Below are 27,486 nucleotides of genomic sequence, written 5' to 3' on the forward strand. Positions count from 1 at the left end.
TCTCAGTGTCCTGGTAATTGCTGCCAGCACCTCTGAGGGAAAGCCGCCCTCAAGTTCCGAGTTCTGCCTGCTGCCAGACCGTCCAGTTTCTCCCTGTATGAGCCCTGGGACCCCAGAGATTTCCGGAACCGGAGTTCAGAGCAGTCGGGAGCTTGTGACTCCCTCCCGATTCAAAAAGACAGCCGCGTCCTCAGGTGCCCGCCCCTTTCCGCGCGCGCCGGAGCCTCCGTACCTCTGCACTTTACTTTCGTAGCTCCTCTGAGTCTGTGTGCTCTTCTCTTTCCTTCTAGTTGTAGAATTTCCACTCAGCCAGCCTTCCTGTGGTTCTGGATGATGACCGTTCTGTCTTTTAGTTGTATTTTTGAAGTTGTTGTCGGAGGCAGCAATTTCCGGTGTTTTCCTATGCCGCCATCTTGGTCTCTCCTCTTGGCTTATTTCTTACATCTCTTACTTTTGAACACCTACTTCCACAGCTTCTGTCTCCATCATCTGCACTTGAGTACCTGGAACTCTGTGGTGCTGGGGTGCTAGGTTACAGCTTAGACCCTTAGAGTGAGCATCCTGACATAGGCGGGGCTCAAGAGTGCACCCAGTTCATCCTTTCACTCTCAGGAAAGCAGGTAACTGGGCCCACTCAGCTGCCACACAGAATACCACCAACCGGAGGCTGAAACAGGAGAATTTATTCTGTAGCACGCTGAAGGCTGGAATCCAAGAGCAAGTGCCGGAGGGGTTGGTTGTGGCTGTGGCTGTGGCTGCGATCTCGCTGTGTCCTTTTCCAAGGACCTTTTCCAACTGCATTGCCCTGGGGGTTAGAGCTCCAACTATGGATTCTGAGGAAGACAGTTAACTTCATAACAATGGGTGCCCCGTTACCTCAGTAAAAGCTTTATCTCCCAATGCCCCACAGCTCCCACAGTCCAAATGCAACATCTTCTTCCAGGGTCACATCTTTTAAAGCTTTGTGCTCTGTACTTGGCTTACTCCGTGCTACCTCATCAGAATGGCTATGCCCCCACCCATGGCTTCTCTGAGTCCTCCCTGGTTTCTGCCCTGCCAAAGGGCTCACCCTGCAGCCTGTGCCTCCCACCTGCTCACAGGGCCGCCTACGCAGTGCTTCTGTGTGCCTCCTGCCCTGAAACCTCACAGAACGTGGCCTGGCGTCTCACAGACCCTCCTCATTATAACCCCTTCCTTGTCGGCCCTGCAGGCCGGCGTTTAGGATATTCACAGTGGAGACTGAGGAGCACTGGTGTCCCCTGGGAGCTCATTAGGAATGCAGACTGGCCCCGCCCAGACCTGAATTTGAACCGAATCCACGAGGTACTCGCTGGTCCTGCCTGTGGAAGTCTGGGAAGCCTGCTCAGATGCTCCTTGGTCTACTAGACGCAGCTACCACCCAGGCACCCGGACCGTCAGTAACTCCCTTTCTGGCTCCGCTACTCCGTTTCCATAAGCCTCAGCCACCAGGTTTCTCCAGAGACTCATTTTCCTAAACAGTGTCTCTGACGATGCTGTACCCACTGGTCTTTACTCAGTTAGTCGGAGACCACAGGCCTCCATGGAGCCTCCGGGATGCAGGGACGTGTGTGATGGTGAGGGAGCCTGTGACGACTCTTAAGGCTGCAGCACGGGGCCTGCTGCCCGCAGTCCTGGTGTGCGGCCCTGGCTCCTCAGGGGCAGTGCTTTCATTCAGATGCCAATTGGATTTTCTAGAGAAAAGAACAGGGAATATTATTTGAATCCATTTACCTGAAGCCACATTTGAAGTATTTCTAGTTTTAGACATTTAATTTGTATTAAATACACAAAACCTTTTATAAATAAGGACTTCAAATAATTATCCCTCCATTGGTTAATTTCTTTTATTGTCTATCATTGGGCTTTTAAAAGAATGAATAGCGTTATGTAAGTCAAATGCTTTCTTTGCAACTGCTTGAGAAATTCAATAACCAATTATTTTAAATAATTGATAATTAAGTGAAAATCAAAATGAGTATAAAGCGAGTTTTTTCACCAATAATGTACTCTCGTGAGCCCAGTAAAATAACCTGCATTCTAGCCCTGGCTGGGGCTTGGCTGGTTAGAGCGTCATCCTGATTCACCAAGGTTTTGGGTCCAATCCCCTGTCACGCACAGGCAGGAATCAATGAATTCATAAGTGGAACAACAAAGTCGATGTTTTTCTCTCTCCCTCTCTCTCTTCCTCCCCCTGTTCCTCTCTCTCTCTCTCTCAAAATCAATTTTAAAATCTTTTTAAAAAAACTGCTTTGTCATGAACATTAATTCAGGAGTCTTCTAACAACCCATTTCTCACGTAGTTAATTAAGCCAGCTCCTTAAAACACCGTGCACCCATCAACTTGCTTGCTCTGCGTTAGCACCCACAGGTTAAGGGTCAGGCACGACCCAGGTCCAGCCTCGGTGGGTCAGAGCCTGGAGCCCATCTGGCCGACCATGTTCTGTGTGTCTGCAGTGCAGACAGCCAGTTGTCAAGGATGTGAGCAAAGCAAGGCCAAGGTGCCGGCCAGGCTCCGTGAGGCGAGGAGCATCACCGATTGTCCTCTGTGGTGACCTGGGACCTGGAATTCCTGGCCAGCCTTTCCCTGTGTTTGTGGTGGTAGTGCTTCCCCAGCTGCCGTCCGATGCAGCTCACCGGGGAGCGTGTTCCAACGCAGATCCTCTCTCAGTGCGCCTGAGGTGAGCCCGGTGCCGTCCAGGTAGCCTCGGACGATCACCGCCCAAGACTGAAGAGTGGCCATTCGTCTGATTATAGAAGACGGGGCCCTCTACCAACTCGTGTCAAAGACAAACCTAGTCCAGCTCAAGGGGTGCAAGGGCCGGTCAGGAAGGACTGTTTGCCGAGGTGTGGATGGGTTAAGGGAGCAATCAGAGAGGTGAGGCCCCCAAGAACGGCAGCTCCCGGAAACTCACACCTGCCCCACTAAGCTGAAGGGGCAAGGGTGCCCCCTACGCGGTGGTTGTGGAAGGAAGGCGCCCCTGCCAGGCGAGCTGGGCAAAGCCGGGAGAGTCCAACAAAGGTCCCTGGACCTCTCTCCTCCTTCCCACCCACCTCCTGCCAGGGCCTCCCCCTGGCCAAGCTGAAGCCATCGGCAAAGATACGCAGCGGATTGCAGTCCATAGGGGTCACTGCCAGTATCCCAGGACACAGGGCCGGGCAGGGGGCGGGTCCGAGGGAAGCACCAGCGGGCGCACCACAGAGCTTTCCTCTCTGAAGTGGAGAAGGTCAGAGAGGAGGTGATCTGATAAAGACCGATGGTGCGCATCTGGTGGGATAGGGACCCTGTGCTGAAAGTTGAAACTCCGGTCCCTGATTCAAAGCCGCAATAGATTCTGGCAGCCTGAGCCTTCCATTCATAAACCAGTTTTGGAGGAACTTGCTAAACGGATCTGACTTATGGGGATACAGGCACATGGTAAACCGTTCCTGTAGATGGTGCTCTCACAGTCCAGTATCTATAAACCTCACCTGGAAGATGCTAAAAGCAGATGTTCTCTGCGCCGCCCCCTCCCCCCAGGATGGCAGGTCAGTGGGCTTCAGAGGGCCCAGGAGTCTGCACTTGACCTGTCTACCACGGGGTTCCGAGGAGGCTTTTGTAGCATCGTTGTGAGAAACACTTAAAGCTGTTCCAAATCATCTTTCTTGTCGTGTTAATTAGTTTTTCCTTCTGTCCTGCAGAGCAAATAGCTAGCTTTTCTTTTGTCCCAAATCTGTGGCTTCCTATATCTGAGGCAGCATTAAGTGCTGGCCCCAGTCATTTTTCTTCAAGAAAGTAGACTGTTTGCTTGTAGGCCCAGTTTTCCAATCAAGCATGTACTGTGTTCTTTTTCCTTTAGGCGCCCTACAATGTCTCTCCAGCTGTTACATCACACTCAAAGTCAAATACATATTCCTGTCTTTTCCCCTCATGCTTCCATGTCATGGCTCAAACACGTGCTTCAGGCCTCCTCGATATTATCTTAAACTGTGGTTATCTTTTAAAATCAATTTTGCCTATAACAACAATAAAGGTGTCCTTGAGGCTTTTTGATCGCAATATTTAAAGGCACTGGGTTGTAAGATGATGACTGAAAAGGGCCCGATAACATTGAAGTAACGCATTAATCTGGATTCAGTTACAGCATACACTTGTTCCAGATGTGGACTGCTTCCAGATAACGAACATTTAGCCACTTAAACTGCAGAATCTGTTTGAATAGTTTCAAGAAGAAATTATTTGAGAATGTGCCATGTAAACAGCTGCCCTTTCAGGGGCATCATCTGCACACGCATGTGGTACCCGCAGGTGCCTGGGTGTGTTGGCTGTTGGCTTCACTGCAGAGATCTAGACTGGCCTCTTCACATGCATCTTCCTCGAGAGTCTGGGTGTCCCACTGCTTCTCACCCGCCCTGTATCTGACATCCCCTTGTGTTTTCCACTCGGTGCCTTCGAAATTCTTCTCTTCATGTTTCCTTTTATCCTGCCTTTAGTGCTGAGCTCCTCCTCACCTGGGTGCGCTGGGGTGCGATTTAGATCATTAGCATTTTCTAATCCAAGTGCTTTATTTTATTTTATTTTACTTTATTGTTGACAGTATTATAGATGTCCCTAATTTCCCACCCCCCATTTTAAAAAAAAAAAAGTGGCCGTCGACCATTTGACCATCTGACTGGTAGCTCTGATGAGCACTGACCACCAGGGGGCAGATGCTCAACGCAGGAGCTGCCAAGCTGTGGTGACTTGGCAGTTGGGGTTCTTGGGTGATGTACCTGGAACCAGACAGGAGGTAACCCGATTCCGGGTCTGTCACCTGAGAACCGCCCTCTTGCAATCCAGGACCCCTTGGGGGATGTCAGAGAGCCGGTTTCAGCCTGATCACTGCAGGCCAGGCCAAGGAACCCCATCGATGCACAAATCTGTGCACCAGGCCTCTAGTATGTATATAAGATATTTGATTAATCTCTTCCCAACTTTCCCCAACTCCCCTCTTAAGAATCGTCAGTCTGTTGTATAATTCCATTCATCTGGATCTATTTTGTTCATCAGTTTATTTTTTCATTAGATTCTATATATGAGTGCGATCATGTGTTGTTACTTGTCTTTCTCTGACTGACTTATTTCACTTAGCATAATGCTCTCTGGGTCCCTCCATGCTGTCTCACAGGGTAAGAGATCCTGCTTTTTATAGCTGCAGAGTATTCCCTGGTGTAAATGTACCACAGCTTTTTTTATCCACTCGTCTACTGATGGGCACTTGGGCTGTTTCCAGATCTTAGCTATTGTAGATTGTGCTGCTACGACCATAGGGGTGCGTACATTCTTTCTGACTGGTGCTTCGGGTTTCTTAGGATATATAACCAGAAGTGGGAGGGCTGGTTAACGCTTTTACCTTCTGGTCTGCAACGCAATTCATCAGACATGCCTGAATCCCCTGCGGATATGCGCGCCTCTGCGGGCTTTATGGGAGCTTGTGTCGAGGCTGAGCCTTCTCGCCTGTTATTGTTGCTTTGTGCTCACGGCTGTGCCAAGGGACAGAGCCTCACTCACCTCCTGGACCCGGGTGTGCGCACGTGCGAGACAGTGGTGGGAGGCCTGACAGAGGCACAGAGAGAGGACCTGGGGCCGCCGTGTCCCCGGGTCACTCCCAGGGCTGCACCAGGGCCCCCTCCCCCACCAGTGTCCCGGGGGGCACTGGCCTCAATACGTTCACCACCGTCCTCTGAGGCGGACCGTAGCCTTCTGCTTTCCGCTGGGCTCCTCAGGCTCCTCTGGCCAAACATCACCTGTTTGCCTCGAGCACCGCCATGTAAGCATAGGGGCCCCGGAACAAAGGCTAAGGAAAGGAGCCGGTGAGGGGTGTGTGTGCCGAAGGCTGTGGTGAAAGCTGGCGGACGGTGTCGGCTGCTTTCAGGGTCACCCAAGGCTTGTTCTGCATCTCATCACGCGCTGCCTCCTGAGTCCCGGCGCCCCGTTAGTGGGAAGCGCCCCGCAAGTGGGAAGCTGCTCGCGTCCTGACGTACAGGCGCCATTGAGTTTGTAATTGGCTGCTGCCTTCTGCGTATCGCAAATGGTCCATGATACATAAAGGAAATGTATGCCGGAGCTGTTCACAGGGAGTAAGTACTAGAAAGAAAACGCATTCAGACCAGAGACTGGAGCAGGGTAAGGGCAGAACTGCAGTCGGGCGTGCGCCATCTGTTTCCCTCCATCATTGTGATAGTGGCTGCGTGAATATTTTCCTCTTTAGGGTATTAGATCCCACCTTGGCCTGATGCATACATATACCTCCTCACCCAAGGACATGTTTAGAGAGAGGAGGGGGAGAGAAGGAAACATTGATGTGGCAGAGAAACAGGGATTGGCTGCCTCCACACGCTCCCCCACTGGGGCTGAAACCAGAGACCCAGGTGTGTGCCCTGACCGGGAATGGAGCCTCAACCTGTCGGTGCCCGGGGTGGTGCCCGCCCGCTGAGCCCCTCCGGCAGGGCTGCCTGGTAGGCGACGCCCGTGGAGGCACCGGGAGAAGGATCCAGCCCTGGTCATTCTCAGGGCGCTTGTTCTGGTGGCAGTGACTGCCGGAGTCCTGGTCAGTTCCCCTGGGGTTTCCCAGGCGCTCACAGAACCTCCCTGCTCCATTGCATGGGATTAAGTACAAAACCTGGGCGTGGTCTGCATGGCTGCCCTGGCTTCCCTGCCTTCCCTGCGGCCTCATCGGAGGTGCAGCGGGTCTGTGCTCCACAGGGCACCGGCGCACCCCCTACTGCACAGCCTCGGTGGAGAGCCTGCCCTCCACCCCCCCGCCCTGCTCCCGCACCTCCCACAGCAATCAGGCTGAGTGTCACTTCCTCGGAGCCCTGGCCCACCTCCTGGCCTCCTCGCAAGACTGGCATCCCCCCCCCATATACCTGCTGTCCGTCTCTCGCATCTCCTGGTGCCCTCATTGCCTGGCATACCTCTCGCTCCTCCTGGTGTGAGGGTGGCAGGCGTGCCCCCTCCTTCCCCGCTCATGGCGACATCTGGGAGCTGGAGCTGCTGCACACGCCTCACTTGGCCCGTGTGAACTTTGCGGTATGAAACCTACAGGACCTGCAAGCGCACAGCTCAACAGATGAATCCCACCGGAAACAGCCGAAAACCCCCATCCGCGCCCCACACCCAGAGCTCCCATGTCCTCCCCTTTCCAGCTTCGACTCGCTGTCCCACCAAGCTCCGGGCACCCTGCAGCCTGTGGAAATGTCTGTCTGCTCATCGGAATAGGCTTGAGTGTGACCCCCATGCGTGCAGGGGCCCCTTGGTGAGGTTTCTGTAGATGGACTAACTCAGCGTAGGCTTAGTGTCTGACCCCGTTCACTCCCGCGATGTCTGTACCTGAGGCTGAGGGCAGGGAGCGGCTGGCAGAATGGAAGGGTGGCGCCTGGCACAGGGTGGGGAGGAGGGTGGCGGCGCACTGTGACCGCAGCACCTTGCACCGGCCTCCACACTGCATGGGGGGGGGGGGGGGGGCCCCATCAGGACCGCAAGCCCTTTGGGAAAAATGAGCTCCAGTTATTTTGGTTTCTGCCGGAAATTGCTGGCAGTCTGGCCTTTGAGACTTGTTAGCAACGTAGTATTTATTGAGCGCCTGCCGGGATTCTGATGTTGACAGTGAGCCTGGAGCTTGCCAGAAAGCTGCCAGCCTCAAACTTGTCTCCGAATTGCGGGCGCTGGTGGTCTATGCAGATGCTCATTGTCTGAAGAGGGTTTTGAAACCTGGTACCACAAGCAGCAAGACGGAGCTGCAAGTGCTGTTTCAAGTTCTGCAACTTCCCTGCACAGCCCGTTTCCACGCCGGGACCTCTCGGCGCGGGGTGGTGCACAGCTGCTCCTGATGCCCAGGGCACAGTGCCCGTCTTTTGTGATTCAGGGGCCAGCATGATAGCCTTAACACCCTACGTCAACATGGTGCGAGTTAGCCGCAGCTCTGACTGTAAGACTCGCTTCCGTTTTTAATTAATTTCATAGAGAAGCTATCAGACACAGCAATTAAACTGAAGACCTTAAAATAATTTCAGGTCTGGTGTTGCACTTGAAGGTAAAACAGAATGAAGCCCTGGATGGGTGGTTCAGTTGGTTGGAGTGTCATCCTGTGAACCAAAAGGTTGGGGGTTTGATTCCCAATCAGGGAACACACCTAAATTGTGGGTCGGATTCCCAGTCGGGGTGTGTATGGGAGGCAACCTATCAATGTATCTCTCTCTCTCTCTCTCCTTTCCTCTAAAGTTTTTTTTAAAAAACCACACATAAATTTTAAAGTATTCTATGTAATAAAGAGGTAATATGCAAATTAACCCTCACACCCTCAAAAGATGGCTGCCTACGACCAGGCCAGCAGGGGGATTAGTGAGGGACGACCAAACGACTGAACAGCAGGCTGCGTGGGATGACCAGGCCAGCGGGGGGGCTGTGAGGGGCAATCAGGCTGGCAGGGGGTGCAGTAAGGGGTGACCAGGCTGTCGGGGGGGGGGCAGTTAGGGGCAACCAGGCAGGCAGGCAGGTGAGCAATTAGGAGTTAGCAGTCCAGGATTATAAGAGGGATGTCCAACTGCTGGTTTAGGCCCGATCCCCATCAGGCCTAAACCAGCATCAGACATCCCCTGAGGAGTCCTGGATTGGAGAGGGTGCAGGCTGGGCTGAGGGGAACCCCCCTGTGCATGAATTTCATGCACTGGGCCTCTAATACACACACACACACACACACACACACACACACACACACACACACACTAGTGTATATATACTAGAGGCCTGATGCATGAAAATTCTGGCAAGAGTAGGCCTTCCTTCCCCAAGCTGCTGGCACCAGCTTCCCTCCGGCACCCGGGACCCAAGCTGGCTTTTCTCGAGCCCCGGCTTGATCAGGAAGGAAGTCCGGAATGACTTCAAGAAGACTTCCATTCTAATTAGCATATTACCCTTTTATTATTATAGACTAGAGGCCTGGTGCACAAAAATTTGTGCACTCAGAGGGGGTCCCTCAGCCTGGCCTGTGCCCTCTTGCAGTCTGGGACCCCTCAGGGGTTGACCATCTGCTGGCTTAGGCCCGCTCCCTGGGGGATTGGGCCTAAGCTGGCAGTCAGACATCCCTCTGGCAGCCCAGGAGCCCTCAGGGGATGTCCACTTGATAGCAGGGGGCAGGCCTAAGCTGCAGTCAGACATCCTTAGCACTGCTGAGGAGGCGGGAGAGGCTCCCACCACCACTGCTGTACTGGTAGCCATCAGTCTGGCTTGTGGCTGAGCAGAGCTCCCCCTGTTGGAGCGCACTGACCACCAGGGGGCAGCTCCTGCATTGAGCGTCTGCCCCCTGGTGGTCAGTGTGTGTCATAGTGACCAGTCATTCCCAGTCTTTCTGCTGTTAGGGTCAGTTTGCATATTACCCTTTTACTATATAGGATAGAGGCCTGGTGCACGGGTGGGGGCCGGCGGGTTTGCCCTGAAAGGTGTCCCGGATCAGGGTGGGGGTCCCACTTGGGTGCCTGGCCAGCCTGGGTGAGGGGCTGATGGCTGTTTGTAGGCTGGTCATGGCCCCCAGCCACCCAAGCTCCCAGTGGAGGCTGACTGGAAGCAGGTATCTGAGATTTATTTATCTTCTATAATTGAAACTTTGTTGCCTTGAGCGGAGGCCACAGCCAGCCAGGGCAGGCGGGAAGCTTGGGTTCCTCCATCGCCAGGGCAACCAAGCCTCTTGCTTGCTACAGCTCCATGGCTGCCGGCCGCCATCTTGGTGGGGTTAATTTGCATATAGTCACTCTGATTGGCTGGTGGGCGTGGCTTGGGTGTAGCAGAGGTGTGGTCAATTTGCATGTTTCTCTTTTATTAGATTAGAATATCTATATGTAGATATATGTATGTATATAGATACACTTTAAAATACATATATAATTACAGTTAGTAATTTGCCTATTTCCTCGCTGAGCCACAGGCACAGGCTCACAGCTGCCTTAGGAACTGGCTGTGGATAAGATTGCAAATGCCCATGCCCTCAGGCAGGAATGTAAAATCCTGTTATGTAAAACAGTCAACTACAGAAGTTTCCAGATTCATAGCAAAGGCGCTTGGATCTCAGTCCAGTCCCTGAGGCAAGAACACACTGGGAGGCAGAGAACTTGGCGCTGAGTGGAGGGGCAGCATCAGAAACCCCAGGGAGGTGGGATGTCGGGGAGAGGCACCCGGAGAGTCTGTAATAACCGGGAATGTCAGTCCTCTGTCGCCAAGATGATGATGGCTCCTCATTCATCACCAGGCCTCAAAGAGTAGAGCCTGCAGCCAGCAATTTCTAATTGGTGACATCAGTGTTGAGGTCAGATGACATCCCCCCACCAGCGCCACCTGCTCAGCCCAGCAGCGCAGCTCGGCCCAGCCCAGCCCGCAGTCCGTCACAGGCACTGCCTGGATCCCAGGAAACAGTATCTGTGGCCACAGCCTCTTCTAGGCCTGGTGCTCACAGCTGGCAAAGCAAAGTCCTCAGGAGACCGAAACAGCATTCACAGAGGCACGGGAGGGGGGAAGTGGGACATGGGGGAGTGGGAGCCCCTCCCAGCTGCGACTCCCCGCTTTCCGCCCTGTCCAACCACACGCCTGTGCGTCTCACAACCTGAATGGTGCAGCCCAGCTGGCCGCGCCTTCCCATGTGTCTTCTGGAAATGTTAAGACCAAGGTCACCCAAACCCAGGTCGGACTCTATCCTGGCAAAGGCCTCATCCGCGCGGGGAGCCAGGGCCAGTCTTCCAGGCTCAGTGCCCGCAGACAGCTGCCGCAGGGACTGACTGCTGCCGGCTGGTCATCGTGAGGAAGCACGTGAGCGCCCTTCCTCCTTCCCGGGCAGAGGCCACCTGGCTGACCCTCCACGTTAGCAAATGAAATGCACCGTTGCCAGCTGTGCCCACCTGACTGGCCAGGCCTGGGCCTGCCTCACTGCCTTTGTTACTGTGAAACCACCTCCTCCTCTCGCTTCTGTGAAGCCACCTCCTCCTCTCGCTTCTGAGAAACCACCTCCTCCTCTCGCTTCTGTGATCCCACCACCTTCTCTGCTCCTGCGAGCTGTACTCACCTGGCATAAGACAGACGTGCAGTCTGCGTGTGCCCGAGCAGTCAATGCATCACCCCCTTGTGGAGTCCCACAGCCGCCCCCCCCCGATGCCCTGCTTCGGGGTCCGCCTAAAGTCAGCATCCTGAGTGCCCTCAGGAGAGCCCTGGGGGCAGCAGTGTGCACAGACAGATGGGCGTGCCGCCTCCCGTCCTTCCCTTCCTTTAATGGTGTAGGAAATGGCATGTGCTTCTGAGTTCTCCCCACACTGCCTGTCACGTTACTGAAACATCATTTGATAGTGACAGCAATGAGCAGTGCAGTCATCTATGTTTCCATAATGTTCATGCATTTTAATGAGCTTTCAAACACGTTTCATTGAGTCCTAACACCTGAGCGAGATTCCTTCTGTCTCCCACCCTTCTTTCCTTTTTCCCACTTTTGTAGCTTTAAGTTTCTCTATTGTTTTGGGTTTGTTGTTGTTGCTGCTGTTGTTTGGTTAATATTCATCTAAGGATATTTCTTCCATTGATCTTTAGAAAGAGTGGAAGGGGAGGGAGGGAGGGAGGGAGAGAGAGAGAGAGAGAGAGAGAGAGAGAGAGAGAGAGAGAGAGAGAAACATTGATGTGAGAAAGACATGTTGATTTGTTGCCTCTGCACATGCCCAGACTGGGGCTGGGGATTGAACTTGCAACCCAGGTACGTGCCCTTCATTGGGAATCAAACTCTTCAGTGCTCAGACCAATGTTCTAACGAATGAGTGACATCAGCCAAGGCTGGCCTCTCTAATTTTTGAAATCATCACCTCATAGTTTTCATTGGAATCGCTACTCTTTTGTCTGAAGTTCAGATTTTAACCCAGAGAGGAGAGGCCGTGGTGGCATGGCCTGGGGGAAGTGCATGTAAAGGGATTTTAGAGACAGGACAGGGAGTTTTAGGGAACAAAGGGGATCCATGGGAGAGGAATGCATTATCTTACAGAGGATGGAGAAATGCCCCAGGATGAGGGGGAGGAAGATGAGGGCGCCACATGGGCTTTGAGCTTTGAAACTGATACTAGGTAGCAGGGTGACCAATGAGGAAAGCACGAGGGTCCTAAATCAAGGAAAATCCAATTAGCAGGCTTTTCCCATTTGGGGGCTGGTCCCCTTTGGGAACACACCTGCCCAGATGGAGTTTGTATATGCTCCCAATAAACTCTACACTTTTATTAAAGAAATCTGTTACTCCACGAGTTTGTTCTTCCTTGTTGGACAAGGACCCGCTAGAAGACGTCTGCACCCCGACCCCCACGTTTCACATGGAAGGGCAAAGACCGCAGGTCGGGCATACTCGCATCTGAGACTCGCATCTGAGACTCGCATCTGAGACTGGTGCCTTTATTAGTTTATCTCCTATTTCATCTATTCTAGCTGCACAGCCCCACATAAAATATCAAGCTCTGATCACCAATTACTAAGATAATTTGATATTTCAGACATCAGCAAACCTGGGAGTCAGTTTAGTCTGCTTTCAGCTCCTTGCTGGCTCTCTGTTTGCCTGCGTTAAAAATAAGTGTGAGCAACAACTGCGTTGCCAGGGACAACGTGCCTGCCAGCCCGAGATGTCAGCTTCACCCCTTCCAGGGCCAGTCGCTGCGTGTGGCGTCCTTACCGCATCTGGGCTGCTTCGTGCTTGCTCTCTGCACCAATCACACTGCTTCCTGCCAGGCATGCCAGCAAGGAGCACAGCCACTCCCGTAGGCAGACAGGCCCCGAGCGCGGCGGTGGCCGACTTGGGAGCAGGAGCACGGCCAGGTACGGTCCCGAGCAGCTTGCAGTCGGCGATGACACGGGCATCCAATACATAATCTAATGGTGCCATCATGCTGCCGAAAAGCATTTACAAGTGTCCCCACTGTGTCCTGAGGAGAGAATAATGAACTCTGCCCGGAAACCAGACCAGGCTGCCCCCAGTGTCAGAGATGGGAACTAAAGAATGTGCATGGATTCCCTGAGGAATGAAGCCGGAGAGGAATAGCAGGAGACAGTATATTCAAAGTGCCAGGGGAGGGAACAGGGAGGGGTGACTCGCGCCGGGACCAGGAAAGGGTGAGCAGAGGGGGGAGAACTTGGCTGGGCTCTGAGGCGAGGGAAGGGCATCTGTGTGGTGAGGAGGCCCTCAACGCAGGCGGGAGGATAGAGCATCCTGACACCTGGGTGTGGGATGCATCCCAAATGCACCGCAGACACGGTTTCTAGGATGTGCCCAGAATCAGCCACTTCCCACCACCTGCGCACCCCACCTGGACAGACCTGCTCGCTCCTGTGGGTCCCTCCTCCTCCCACCCTCGCTTCCTGGTTTCTGTTCTCCGTGTACGCTCCCACCAGGCGAGCGCCACCCGTGCCTGCTGCGCTGGCCACCTGCTCTCCGGAGGAGCCCAAGCCAGGCCTCCTCTCTCTGGCTCCCACTCCAGCGCTGGCCTCCTCGCTCCGCTGGGCCCCTCACTTGCCCACTGTCCCTGCCTGGCCGCGGCCTCCTTGCTGTGCTCCACCCGGGTGTGTGCCCTCGGGTGTCAGCCGGGCCTCACTCTGCTCAGGCTGTTACAGGAAGTGCCAGACATGGCAGCTTCAACAGGAGCGGCCGCCTGCTCCAGCTCTGGGGACTGGAAGTCCACGATCAGGGGGGCTGGGGGCTGCTGCGCTCTCTCCTGGGCTTGACCACCTGCCTGTTCCCTGCTGCGCCCTCAGGAGGCCTTTCCTGATGCTTGTGGATGGGGGCGGGGGACAGTAAGAGAGAGCGAGGGAGAGGGAGGACTCAAGTTCTCTGGCATCCTTTCATATAAGAGCACTAACCTAACCCTAATCTCCCGAAAGCACTCTCCAAATACCACCACGATGGGGGTGGGAGCCTCAGTGTGTGAATTCAGGGGGACCCCAGCATGGCGTGTCTACAGCAGCGATGCGCCTCCTCCCCCTGCCACTCAGCTGCCATTCAAATGTCACTTTATGAGGGGGCTCCCTGCCTCCCTGCAGGCAGACGGCTCCCAGGACCCCACCCTGGGGTTTCTGCTTCTCTTAATGGATGTAGCTGTTTATTGTTTGTCCTCTCACCTTGTGCACTGGATACAAGAAAGGAACATAGAAGCTGAAAGCCACTCCATTTGTTGGGTGAATAACAGTGGCATGGCCTTTGTTTTTTCTCTGTGGCATCTGAGGTTCTCAGAACAGGGTCTGGCAAAGTAAGCCCTGGATAACTGTGGGAAGGAAGGAAGGAAGGAAGGAAGGAAGGAAGGAAGGAAGGAAGGGAGGGAGGAAGGAAGATGATGAAGAATGGATGGACAGGTGATGGAGGATGGATGGAAAGGAGGAAGGAAAGAAGGACGGAAGGAAGGAAGAAAGGAAGGAAGGAAGGAAGGATAGATGAAGGTTGGATGAAGGGTCAGTGAATGGATAGGTGATGGGTGGATGGATGAATAATGGAGGATGGATGAATGATGGATGGATAAATAGAAGATTGTTCACCTTAGAGAAAATGGTTGTCAGCATGCTTTCCCATTTTATCAGATTTCTAAGGCATGTTTGTGGTACCAAACGGAACAGGGAATACATTATAGTCTCATTTTTACCATTCTAGGCAAAAACCTGTAATTCTACTAAGAAATACATTACTGAAGCTCAGTGTCTCAGGGGATAATTTACTAACTTCCTTTGCCCTTCATGGGAAGCAGGATCACTTCTACTCAAATTTTTAATAATTCAACTTCTGAAAGTTCAGATGAGGAAATCTGAATGTGGTACCCAAATTACATGTTCAAAGAAACATATTACCCTGCATTCAAACTAAAAAACCGCACCTGTGCTCTGGTTATATACGTAAAAATTAAATGTGCATGTAGACCAGGACTAGAAAGAAAGTTGGAAAAAAGTGAAAAATGTTGTTTTTTTGGATTAACAAGATAGTTGTGATTTTCTTTAATTGACTTCCTATTATTATTGTTACAGTATTGTTTGTGTGGAGAACAAATTACCTACCCTCTGAAAAATGAAATTTGGCAAATTAATAAAGAATGTCTGCACCCTGGCCATGTTCCAGTGGTTAGAGCGTTAGCCCCGTGCACCCAGGGTCCTGGGTTTGATGTTTGATTCCCGGCCAAGGGCATGTACCTGTGGGGCATGTACAGGAGGCAACCAATCGATGTTTCTCTTTCATCTCTCTCTCTCTCTTTCTCTCTCTCTCTCTCTCTCTCCTCTCTCTCTCTCTCTTTCTCTCTCCCTCTCCCTCCCTCCCTCCCTCCCTCTCTTCTCCTCCCCTCTCCTCCTTCCTTCCTTCCAACCTGTCTAAAAATCAATGAAAAAAAATCCTCTGGTGAGGATTAACAAAAAATAAAAAGTGCCTGCTTTCCTGTGGGTAAAGTCACCGTGTGTGTCTGAATGTCAGAGCGTGGCCTGAAAGGCAGTATGTGGCATCTGTTAGAAATGGCGGGAATGGCCCACACCGTATCCCTCCTGTGGCCGCGCCCTCCCTGCAGCAGTGCACTGCACTGGCCTTTCATACAGTCTCCACAGCAGGAGTCCGGGGGAGGCCACCTTGTTCGCCTCCTCCTTCAGGTTTCCACCCAGGGAGCAACTTCAGTCCTGCACTTGGCTTCTACCCTGCGGTGTCCACAGAAGGGTACTGTGTTGGGATGACTCGCCCCCGCCCCCCCGGAAGACCAGCGCCCCCTGCGCACCCCCTGGCAGTTGCCATGCCAGCCACGTGCACGGAGGGTTGAACCCTGAGGTCTTGCTGACACTCAGTCCTGGCTCTGGTTCTCACTCTGCCTCTGGAGGGACAGCATTCGTCTTCTCTCGCCTCCACCTGGCGATTCAAATACACGAGCGCATGAATCTTCGGTTTCTGAGTCTAAACGCCCTTTCACCTTCCTTCCCAGGACATGTTTTGTAAGCGCCTCTGTCTCCTGGTTACACGGGTGGGGCAAAAGTGGGTTTACAGTTGTGAGTATGCGAAACAGAGTTTATTCTTTTTTAAAATATGTTTTCATTGATTTTAGAAGGAAAGGGAGAGGGAGAGAGAGAGAGAAACATCAATCGGCTTCTCTTTCACACCCTCTATAGGGACTGAGCCCAAGCCCACAGCCCGGGCATGTGCCCTGACCGGGAATCACACCAGAGATCTTTGGTGCCTGGGATGACACTCAACCTACTGAGCCACACCAGCCAGGGCCAGAGTTTCGGTTGCATTACTATTTATTTACTATTGTCTTGTTTCCCATGCGAACACCTGTAACCCTACTCTGGCCCCACCCCGTACTGTAGACACTCTCTCTGTCATTATCTGTGGCGCTGCCCAGCCTAGTCCTGGAGGTCATATTGTGGGCGCTGGGCCAGGGAGGGGCATGCTGGCGACGTCAGAGGCTGGGTGGCTGCCGGCGTTGTTCAAGGCGCTTTCACAGGACATCGGTTTCCCTGCTGCAGAACCACCTCCCACAAGTCAGGGCCACGCCCGGTGCACAGGCGAAGCGAGACCTGAGACACTGTTTGGAGAGAGAGGTTGATCGGTTTGGCCGAGGCGGGGGGACAGGAGAGCAAGACCTGGCAAATCCTTCTCCCCAAAAGCAAACTCGGGGCGTTTGGCAGCTGAGGAGTTGGGGGGGGGGGGTCAGGGAACAGAGAGAAGCCCGTGTCTTAGCCACAGGTAAGCTTTTCACATCGGACTCTGCCTCGCTGTTCTCTCCTCCGCTGATACAGAGTGAGGGCCGGGCTGGGGACCCAGGATCTGCGAAACGGCTCACAATTGCACGTCAGCGGCGTTATCTTTCAAGCAGAAAGTAGGCATCCTGTGACTATCACTGTGGCTTGAGGTTTTGTCTTGTGCTTAACCAGCTATATTTCTCTGTTCTTTAAGCAAAGTGCACTTTTAAATGTTTCCCCTGGAACTGGCTACCCAGGCAGGCCTGCAGACAGGCTGACATGCTTCCGACCTGCCACTCTGAGCCACACGGCAGCCACAGCAGCGGGAACACAGTTAAAGTCTATACCTCAGTCCTAATTAAGAACTAAATCACTTCTAGCTCCACAAATACCAAGGAGGTTAAAATGTCAAGGGGGCTGGGCTACAACACTCCTCGCTGGTCAAGAAATTGACAGAAAGCCAGTCCTCGACTTTTTTTGCATATAAACATCTAATAGATGTGTTTGAAGTAGAGTTTAGAATTCTAGATTCTTCTTCTAGGAAACAAAATTCAAAATAGATCACTTGTTCCAGCTGATGAAACTGGCACATTCATTGTATCTTCCCAGACCTTGGAGACTCGGTGGTCAGTGGTCATGTATTTGGTTGTGGACAGTGACCATGGATTTCATCTGATCAGGGTTCAGGAATGTCTGTGAGATTGTCCCCCCATCGTTGGTTGTAGGCATGGTGCTGCTTCAGGATTCATGCTACTCGCAAAGTTGATGAAAAGGGCGTATTTCCTTTGTAATCATGGGCGAAGGGACAAGCTGATGCATCAGCAAGATCCTATCACTTCTGGGCATCGACGTTCATATAGAAAACAGGAAGCGAGGTTGTCTCAGTGTAACATTCTGTCCTGATTCCGTGCTTATGTTTAGTCTCATTTTTAAGGGCTGAAAGGCCACTTTCTTAATAGATAAATTTTGGATGACAAGAATACAGGTAGAAATTTCTAAACAGCAGTAGAACTATTTCCCACTAAGACTATAATGGCTAACAGAATTTTTATTTTTTTATTTTTTGGTAACCCTCCCAGGAGGATATTTTTTCCATTGATTTTTAGAGAGAGTGGAAGGGAGGGAGGGAGGCGGGGAAGAGAGAGAGAGAGACATCGATGTGAGAGAGACACAGTGATTGGTTGCCTCCCACACATACCTCAATCGGGGCCTGGGATTGGACCTGCAACCGAGGTCTCTGCCCTTGACTGGAATTGAACCTGAGACCCTTCTGTGCGTGGGCCGATGTTCTAACCATTGAACCACCTGCTGGGACACTCAGAATTTTCTTTATTTGATAACCTAGAGAGTAAATGCCAGTTGCTTAGAGTTGAATTTTTCTTAATTCGAATCCTGGGTAGTCCATGTTAAATATTTGGGCACCAGGTATTCATTCTTTGCCACCCCGTAGTTGAGTATCATGTTTATTTTGATTTGCAGCAATTTGAGGCTCTCTAAGAACTCGAGGTCTTGGGTGAGGAAGTGTCTGTGCATTATGTCGCCTGCGTTTTGAGGTCATCTCATTCTGCTTCATCCTGACTTGGAGCACATGTGTTGCAGCGATGGCTCTAACGGAATGTTTTGTGACCTGTGTACTAGTATAGGCGGAGTTGGAAATCCTCCATCTGCCGTGTGACTGACTCTGTTTGCCCTGGAGAACCCCGTCGCCCTTGTATAATTAATCATTCTAATTACTGATATATCCCTATTCTATTTCTAACTTACTATTAATTATCAACACTACTTCCTTCGTCTCTCAAAGGATCCCCGTTTGAACTGTAAATTATACAATCATAATAATTTGAAAGGAACTAAAAATTTGGCCTCAGCAGTCAGTATGCCTGATTTAATTTCTAGATTTATTCAACCTTTATCATCCCTTTAGCAATGTTGCCAGATGTCACCCCCAATCCCTGCTGCAATGCAAATATGGTTCCGGGGCGGGGGGTGACACCCAGCGTGGGGACAGGGGAGGTATCCTTAAAGACAGGCAGGTCCCCGCGCACCTGGGGTGTCTGCAAGCCTTGCATGAGAAGCGCCAGAAGGAGGGAAGGCTCAGTGGTGAGCAGCGGGCAGCGGTGATTGAAATGGGCACACTGCGCGCACTGAGTGAGCATGGGACTTGGTAGCTGAGGTTAACAGTGTGATGTGCGTGAGAGAGAGGTGAGAGAGGACTTGGGGCCAGAAATGTAACATACTTGGGGTGATTCTGTGGGGTTCATGGCTTGGCTGCAAGAAGAGAAAACTCTACAATGATTACTCTGTGCTGTGGAACCCAGTTTGTTGGATGGAGAAACAATAAGTTCACACAAAAGCTGCAAACATAATAAATATCAGATTCTTTCTTTTTTGTTGTTGTTTGTTTGTTGTTGTTGTTGGTTCTCACCCAAGGATACATGTTTCCGTTGATTTTTTAGAGAGAGTGGAAGGGGGGCAGGAGGGAGAGAGAGAAACATCCATGTGAGAGAGAGGCCGTGATTGGTTGCCTCTGCTGCACAAGCCCAGACCGGGGCCGGGGATGGAACCCACAGCCCTTCAGTCCATGGGCCGAAGCTCTAACCACTGAGCAACTGGCCAGGGCTCCAATTCTTCCTTAAGGTTTGCTCCGGTGCAGGGAAGACAGAGGCCGAGGAGCGAGCTCCGTGTCGCTGCAAGGATGAGAGTGGGCCTCGTCCAGGTTTTCGTGTCTTGGGTCTTGAGTTACGTGGGGAGTTCTGACTTGGCTCGCTCTGTTTCTGCGTTTCCCTCACCGGGTGTCTCTTCCATGTGGTTGTTTCCAGGAGCTGGTGGGGAGTAACCCTCCGCAGAGGAACTGGAAAGGGATCGCCATCGCGCTGCTCGTGATCCTGGTCATCTGCTCCCTGATCGTCACCTCGGTCATCCTGCTGACGCCAGGTACCGCTGCTGTCCCAGAGCCGGAGCCACTGCCAGGCAACGGCGCCTCTCACTCACCAGTTTCTCTTAAGTAACAACCTATTGCATAGTTTATGTTTCCCGGGTTCTCATTTTCCATGTGCCTTTGGCAAAATCAACAAGTAAGATCCATTTCACGTGCTTCGATTTGCTTATATAGTTGGACCAGGTGGAAATGTTCGGCAGCTATGAGAATTCACAGCACTTCTTCACGCTTGACGAGCTGAAGACAGTGGCATGGAAATGGAAAGGTTTTAGATGTCGCATGCATTGTATCAAAGATGAATTAAAAACAACATATATGGATTGTGACTAAGAATAGAGTACATATTAGATACTACTGATGAAATGAAGTATAAAACAGTCAGAAAAAATATCAGCAGCAAAAACATGTAGGTACAAGGACATTGAATGTTCCTCAGGGAAGGGGTGTAGAAGCCTAGAGGAGAGAGGCTTTAGGGAGGAAGTTCATGGGTGAGGTCAGACATAAAGGGGCGTTCCCACGGTAGGGAGATGAGGGAGAGGAGACAGCCTGGCCTGGAGGGGAACCGTATGGGGACTGAGATACGGAAACATGGCCTTGCACCCACGTGTGTGACCACTGTACCCATTCTTCTCCACCATTAGGTGCCTGATTGTGTGGACGAAGATACGTTTCAATCCTTAGTAAATAGACTGCACAGGTATTAGACCTGAAGATGGAGAAATGCAATGTAAAACAATTTAATATGGGAAGAAAGGGGACATCTGTGATATTTTCAACATTAAAGATAAATTTAAAATAAGTAAATAAAAACTTTTAATGGGTACAAAAACCCCAGACAAATTATGGTCTATGTTTAAGCTATCATCACAAAACTTAAATGTAAAAACAGTAATCTGGACCCTGACACTCAAACCAGATAAAGTTATCAGAGGGAAAGAGAACCACGGACCGACGTTTGTTGTGAATACAGATGCAAACATCTCAACAAAATACTAGGAAGCCGAGTCCAGCATGACCAAATGGGGTTTATCCCAAGAAAGAAAATTGGGTTTAACATGTAAAAAGCAATGTGAGCCCTAACGGGTTTGTCTCAGAGCGTCGGCCCACGGACTTAAGCTTCCTGGTTTTGATTCTGGTCAAGGGCATGTACCTCCGTTGCAGGCTCAATCCCCGGCCCTGGTAGGGGCACGTGTGGGAGGCAACCAATCAATGTGTCTCTCTCACATCGATGTTTCTCTCTCTTTCTCTCTGTCTTTCCCCCTCCCTTCCACTCTCTCTAAAAATCAATGGAAAAATATCCTTGGGTGAGGATTAACAACAGCAACAACAAAAGAGCAATGAGATACACGGATGTTAATGGAATAAAGATGGGGGAGATCATTTCGATGGATGCAGAATAAGTATTTGACAAAATCAACAATCCTTTCATGGTAAAACACGGAACAAGTGAGGAATACTAATAAATGTCTCCAACCTGATATAAAGCATCTATGAATAGCCCACAGCTAGTATCATCCTCAGAGGTAAATCCACAGCAGCCCTAAGAGCAGGAATAATACAAGGACCTTCACTCCCACTACCTCTAGTAGACGTTGTGTGGGAGATTTTAACCCAGGCAGCTGGGCAGGGAAAATGGCATCTGGGTGGGGAAGAAAGAAGTTGAACTGTCTTTATTCATGAGATGACGTATCCTATCTATGGAAAATCTTCAGGAATACACATGTGCATGCGCACACACACGCATAAACCCTATTATAACTAACAGATGAGTTCAGCAACTTTGGAAGTGACAACATCTTCATCCAAAAATCATTTGTATTTCCATCCACTAGCATTGCACACAGCTCCTGCTGTCCTCACGCCCAGGCAGCCCTGGTGCCCAGAGCAGCAGGCCTGGTGGGATGTCTGGCTGAGTAGCAGGCTCAGCACCGTGTCTGGGAGCCTTCCCTCCCGGAGCCCAGCTCTAGGCACAGAGAGCAGCCCTCAGTCTGCACAACTGCCCAGGGGCACAGCCTGCGCTGCCCCGCCCATGTCTCTAACGGGAAGGGTTCCCCGGTCAGTCCTCGTGCTGCAGCAGCGGCCAGCAGCCTTCTTCCTGCCGGCATCAGGGAACACAGCCGCTGTAACCGTTCCCTAGGGTGCTGGCGGCCGGTGTCAGGCAACAATTAGCCGGAGTGTCCTGGTTGGCAGCTCCGATGGGTTCCCCAGATTCCTGAAAAGGCTTGGGGAGCCCATGTAGACTCCTGGGGAACCCCAGTGTGGCTGTGCCGGGCCTCCCTTTCCCTTCGGTTCTGCTGGGTTTCTCAGCTACTGTTTCCCTCTCTGGGTTTTGCTGCTCAGGGCTGTGCCCACTTCTGCTCCCTCCATCACGAACTGGGGGCGGCAGTGGCTCTGGTGTGGGACGCAAAGCTCCGGGGGTCAGAGGAGAGTGTCAGGGCACCCCCAGAGCATCCTCGCATGGACCAGGGGTGCCTGTGCACTGGCCAGATGTTCCTGGTCCCCTGGGCGGGGCTGCGAGCTGGAGCTGGTGCTGGGGAGACGGGGAGCACAGGGGCCAGGAGAGCTGAGTCCACTCCAAGGGAGACTCAGCATTAAGCAGCAGTAAAGGAGAAGCGCGGCCAGGCTGGGTAGAAGCCTGTGGGGCTGTGCCAATAGCTGAGTCATGGACCTGCGATGGGATAGAGCGCAGGGCGGAGCGGCCTCCCCGGGCGAGCGCTGACCTTCAGCCTCTAAGACAGAGAGTGCCAGTAACCGTCACCCCGGGGAACATTGGCACCATCTTGGGTGCCTTCCCCCCAGCCTTGCTTCCATTTTGCCAGAATGACAGAAATCACTCTAAGTCGTATTGTACTTTTTAAAAAATAACCTTTCTGTTCTGAGCTGCCTGGATTCTGCCTCTTGGCGAAACGTTTCCAGGTATGCCTGGGCCCGCTTTCCAGGATGGACACCCTGCCTGGGGTCCTGAGGGCCTCGCGCTGGTCGTTCCGAGTAACAGCTGCTTTGTTCTGTCCGTCTGTCCAGTCATCACAGCCACACGCTTTATGTCTCAAAGGCCCATGGAGAGTGCTGATGGCGCTCCCGGTCGAGCGATCGGCCCAGCGAGAGGGCCCTGTCCAGGGGGCCATTCGGTTCTTGCCGCCAGCCGTGCTCTCCCCTATGCGTCCCGCTGGATGACAGGCTCCCGTGACCTCTGCAGGTCACATATGAGACGGGTCTGCGGCCGCCCAGTAGCTGCCGCCTATGCATGGGGGGCAGGGGGAGGAGGCCCAGGCTCCCGCGCAGTGACTCGGGGAGCTGAGCACCAGCAGGATCCTATGCGCATGAAGCAACCCCCACATCGACTTTTCTGGGGTTTAGAGAAGATGGACAGCGGTTTGTGGCGGAAAACGCTAGGACACTTTCAGGCGGCGTCTGAGTGAAAAGCCTTCGCTATGTGAAGGTACATGTGGAGGGAGGGCCTCCAGGGGTTACCGGAACACAGGCTCTGACCTTGTGGGCAGGAGCATATCGTAGGGATTGTTTCATGGAACTGAACCTTCATGGTCTGACTTAGGTCTAATGTCTAACTGCGTTGGTAGCTCTCAGCTTATCTTTTAAAAAATAAATTCAATTACACTCAATAGGCTTTATTGGGAAGAAGAGGACTAGCGAGTTGGCAGTCACAGCCTGTAGAGCAGGCAGGAGTGCAGGTGCGGGAATTCAGAAACGTCAAGTGTTGTGCGTTTACGCTGGAGTCAAAACAAGATGAAATGAGTTTACGCGGGGGAGGGGGGGACTGCATTGTAATTGCCGGAGAGGCTCCCCGGCTGGAGAGTTATTACCGCTAAGTAACAGTGTGTTCCGTAATGACATTTCCCTGGAGTTTTAAAATGGACTTTATTTATAGGAGCAATTTTGGGTTCACAGCAAAACTGAATGGCAGGTAGAGGCTTCCCACATAAACTTTGCCCCAGACATGCATGACCTCCGATATCCACACCCCTCACCAAAGCCGTGCCTTAGTTACGACAGATGGACCTGCGCTGACATGTCCTCATCACCCAGAGCCCAGGGTTCCCGTGGGGGTCCCTCTCGGTGCCAGGCGCTCTGGGCGTTCGGGCGAATGTGCAATGACTCGCAACCACCGTCACAGGCAGTCACGGCCCTGAAAGTGTTCTGTTCTCTGCCTATTCGGTGCTTCCTTCCTGCACCCCTGGCAGCCACTGGGCTCCTAACTGCCTCCGTAGCTCTGCCTTTTCTAGACACATTACAGCTGGAGCTTATACCATGTAACCTGCTCAGACCAGCTTCTTGCCTTAGTCACATGCATGGAAGTCCCACCGCCCAACCCCCATGTCTTTGTCAGGCTTGATCGCTCACTTCCTTTTAGCTGAAGGATGGTTCATTGTCTGGATGGACCACAGTTTCTCCATCAGCCACCGGAGGCGTCCTTGGTTGCTTCCAAGTTCTGGCAGTTATGATAAAGCTGCTGTAAACATTGTGTGCAGGCTTTGGTGTGGACATAAGTTTTCAGCTCCTTTGGGTAAATGCCCAACAGTGCAATTGCTGGGTCATGGGCAAGAGTATGTTCTGTTTTGTAAGAAACCATCAAACCGCCTTCCAAAGTGTCTATACCATGTTGCATTCCCACCAGCAATGAGAGAGCGTTCCTGTTGCCCCACATCCTCGCCCGCATTTGGTGTTGTCAGAGTTCTAGATTTTGGCCATTCTGACAGGTATGTGATGGTATCTTGTTTTAGGCTTATCTTTTTAAAATTCTGGGACAAATGATTTTCAAAACATTTATTAATATACTAGAAGCCTGGTGCACAAAATTCATGCATGGGGTGGTCCCTCAGCCCAACCTGCACCCTCTCCAATCCAGGACCCCTCAGGGGATGTCCGACTGCCAGTTTAGGCCCAATCCCACGGGGACTGCTGGCACCTAACCGCTCACCTGCCTGCTTGCCTGATCGCCCCTAACTGCCTCTGCTTGCTGGCCTGATCACCCCCTAACTTCCCCCCTGCTGGCCTGGTTGCCCCCTAACTGCTCCCCTGCCAGCCTGATTGCCCCTAACCTCCTCTACCTTGGCCATTGCCACTGTGGCTTTGTCCGGAAGGACGTCCGGAAGGATGGCCAGAAGACGTCCAGTCTAAGTAGCATATTCCTCTTTTATTATATTAATAAATATATATAAATTATTATATTGTTCAATGAATTTTTAAACTGTACAGGCTCGCATTGCCAGGACTCCTCCTGGCCTGGTTGCCCCCTTACTGCTCCCCTGCCAGCCTGATTGACCCTAACCTCCTCTACCTCGGCCGTTGCCACTGTGGCTTTGTCCGGAAGGACGTCCAGAAGGATGGCCAGAAGGCGTCCAGTCTAATTAGCATATTCCTCTTTTATTATATTAATAAATATATATAAATTATTATATTGTTCAATGAATTTTTAAACTGTACAGGCTCGCATTGCCAGGACTCCTATCAGAAAACAGAAGGTCGTCAAAGGTGACCTAATTTCTAACATATTAGGAGAGTTTTACATGCTTTTATACTTTTTGCATTTATAGTATAAAAATGACCGTATAGTATGTGTGCTTTTCTACCTGTTTTTTTTAAAAAATATATTCTTTTTAAATTTTTTTTTTTTGAGAGAGAGGAAGGGGAGAGAGAAAAACATTGATGAGAGAGAGACACATCGATGGGTTACCTCCCACATGCTCAAGAATCAAACCCACAACCTGAGTATATGCCCTGAATGGGAATCAAACCTACAACCTTTCAGTGCACAGGACAACACTCAACCCATTGAGCTACATCAGCCAGGACACCTGGTTCTTTTGATCAATATAATGTATGTGACATTTGTTGCTGTGTTTTAGATTATACTGGTGCCCAATTTTTGATCTGTGGTGGATTATGTCATCATAAGGTCTCATGGAATCCCTATGAAAATTGCCAAGTAGTTTAATAGTGATTCAATAACAATCCTATATAATAAAACCCTAATATGCAAATCAACCAAACGGCAGAACAACCAGTTGCTATGACATGCACTGACCACCAGGGGGCAGATGCTTAATGCAGGAGCTGCCCCCTGGTGGTCAGTGTGCTCCCACAGGAGAAGCCGGGCTCACAGCTGGCAGGCACAGCGGTGGTGGCAGGAGCCTCTCCCACCTCCACAGCAGCGCTAAGGAGCCCTAGGGAGATGTCCGCCTGCCGGGTTAGGCCCACTCAAGCCTAAGCCAGCAGGTGGACATCTCCCAAAGGGTCCTGGACTGCGAGAGGGCACAGGCTGGGCTAAGGGACACCCCCCCCCCCCCAGTGCACGAATGTTGTGCACCAGGCCTCTAGTATAGCATAGCAAATAATGTGTACCTTGCAGAAATAGGCGGTTTGCCCATTTCTTCTAGGCGTTCCCTCTCTGTTCTCCTTCCTACATTAATCTCAGCCCTCACATCCAATCTTGTCATAGTCCATCTGTTTCAATGACTGTGACCAAGTGTTCAGTCACAGGATGCACAGCTTGCTTGATAGGTCTCTGGTGTTATTCATTTGCTCTCAGCATCTGTGGTTGTACTTCTAGAGTCTTTTGTGTCTCTTCACACTCACAGTCCAGCTGACTTTTGGGGTGAATGGTGTCTCCTCTGGTTATGAAATAGACTTTAGTTGTTGCCAGTCTCATTATAGTAGTTTCTGACTAATGTCAGTTGGTTAGTGCTCACTGAGACAGTAAATGGATGTGGGCAATGCTTTCTCTGACAGCCCAGAATGTGGGAGAGGTGGGTGAGGACAGGATGCATTGTGGGATGCTTCATGGAGGATGAGGAATTAGAGACTTTGAAAGACACATTTAGTGGAGATGGAAAGACATCCACGAGGGAAGGTCACCCTGATCCATAAAGCTTACAGGCTCGCTGGATGGAAGGCACCTGGCCTGGAGCCGTGAAGGACATCCGAGTGCTCGTTGTGAGGGCTGTAGGAGGGAGGGTGGCGACTGGAGAGTCAGCAATACCAAGCACTGGATTTGAGACTGCAGCTTATGGCTCTCACTGTCTGTAACGAGTCGTACGTCACAACTAGTTTTAGAATCTGACAAAACTACAACTGAACCTTGTTTCTCAAACTTAATTCATTCTGGAAGGCTGTTCGAAAACTGAAGCTTCTGTCTGAGGGCAGGGACACAAACAGGACTCCTGGGGAGGGATGTACTAGTACCTCCGAGATGGTGAAAATAACGTTTCTCATTCGTGTAGCAGGTGAGGACAGTGGGAGGCACTGCCCTGTGTGTGTAAGCCATTAGTGTGGCTCACAGGTCAGACAGACGGACGGCCCTTGGTCTCTGACAGCAGATGAGGGATTTTGTGCCTCTAGTGGACAGAGCCTCTTCTCAGGCAGAGCTACGACCCACAAGCTCCGAGCTCGGGAATGTGGATAAAAGCTGCCCCATGCCTTGTTCTTCCTACTGGTTCCATCAACCACACATCTCCGCTGGGCTGGGGATTCAACTAGCTCAGTAGTTCCCAATGTGGGCACACGGCACATGGGGGGCAATTTGATTTTTAAGGGGGGGAAATTTGAGAATGAGTCATTAACAGTGAATTTTTTCATTTCTCATGGTTCTAGGAGCCTCGTATATCCTAATATATAAAAAACCAGGGGTCGTCACTACCGAAACAACCAGACAGATGACTGAACAGCAGTCTGCGTGGGGTGACCAGGCTGGCAGGGGGGCTAGTGAAGGACGACCAAACAACTGAACAGCAGGCTGCATGGGGCGACCAGGCTGGCAGGGGGGTTAGTGAGGGATGACCAAATGACTGAACAGCAG

General features: G+C 51.6%; 1 protein-coding gene across 1 annotated transcript in view; it reads left to right on the forward strand.

The window, feature by feature from the left end:
• Positions 1–27,486, forward strand: part of DPP6 (dipeptidyl-peptidase 6) — a 386,529-nt gene that overhangs the window by 85,438 nt on the left and 273,605 nt on the right. Inside the window, exon 2 of the mRNA XM_014532252.1 lies at positions 19,555–19,669. Within this exon, the coding sequence (XP_014387738.1) occupies positions 19,555–19,669 (115 nt within the window). The remainder of the gene's footprint in view (positions 1–19,554; positions 19,670–27,486) is intronic.

This window comes from Myotis brandtii, unplaced genomic scaffold (assembly GCF_000412655.1).
Source record: "Myotis brandtii unplaced genomic scaffold, ASM41265v1 scaffold868, whole genome shotgun sequence".
NCBI classification, from domain to species: Eukaryota; Metazoa; Chordata; class Mammalia; order Chiroptera; family Vespertilionidae; genus Myotis; species Myotis brandtii.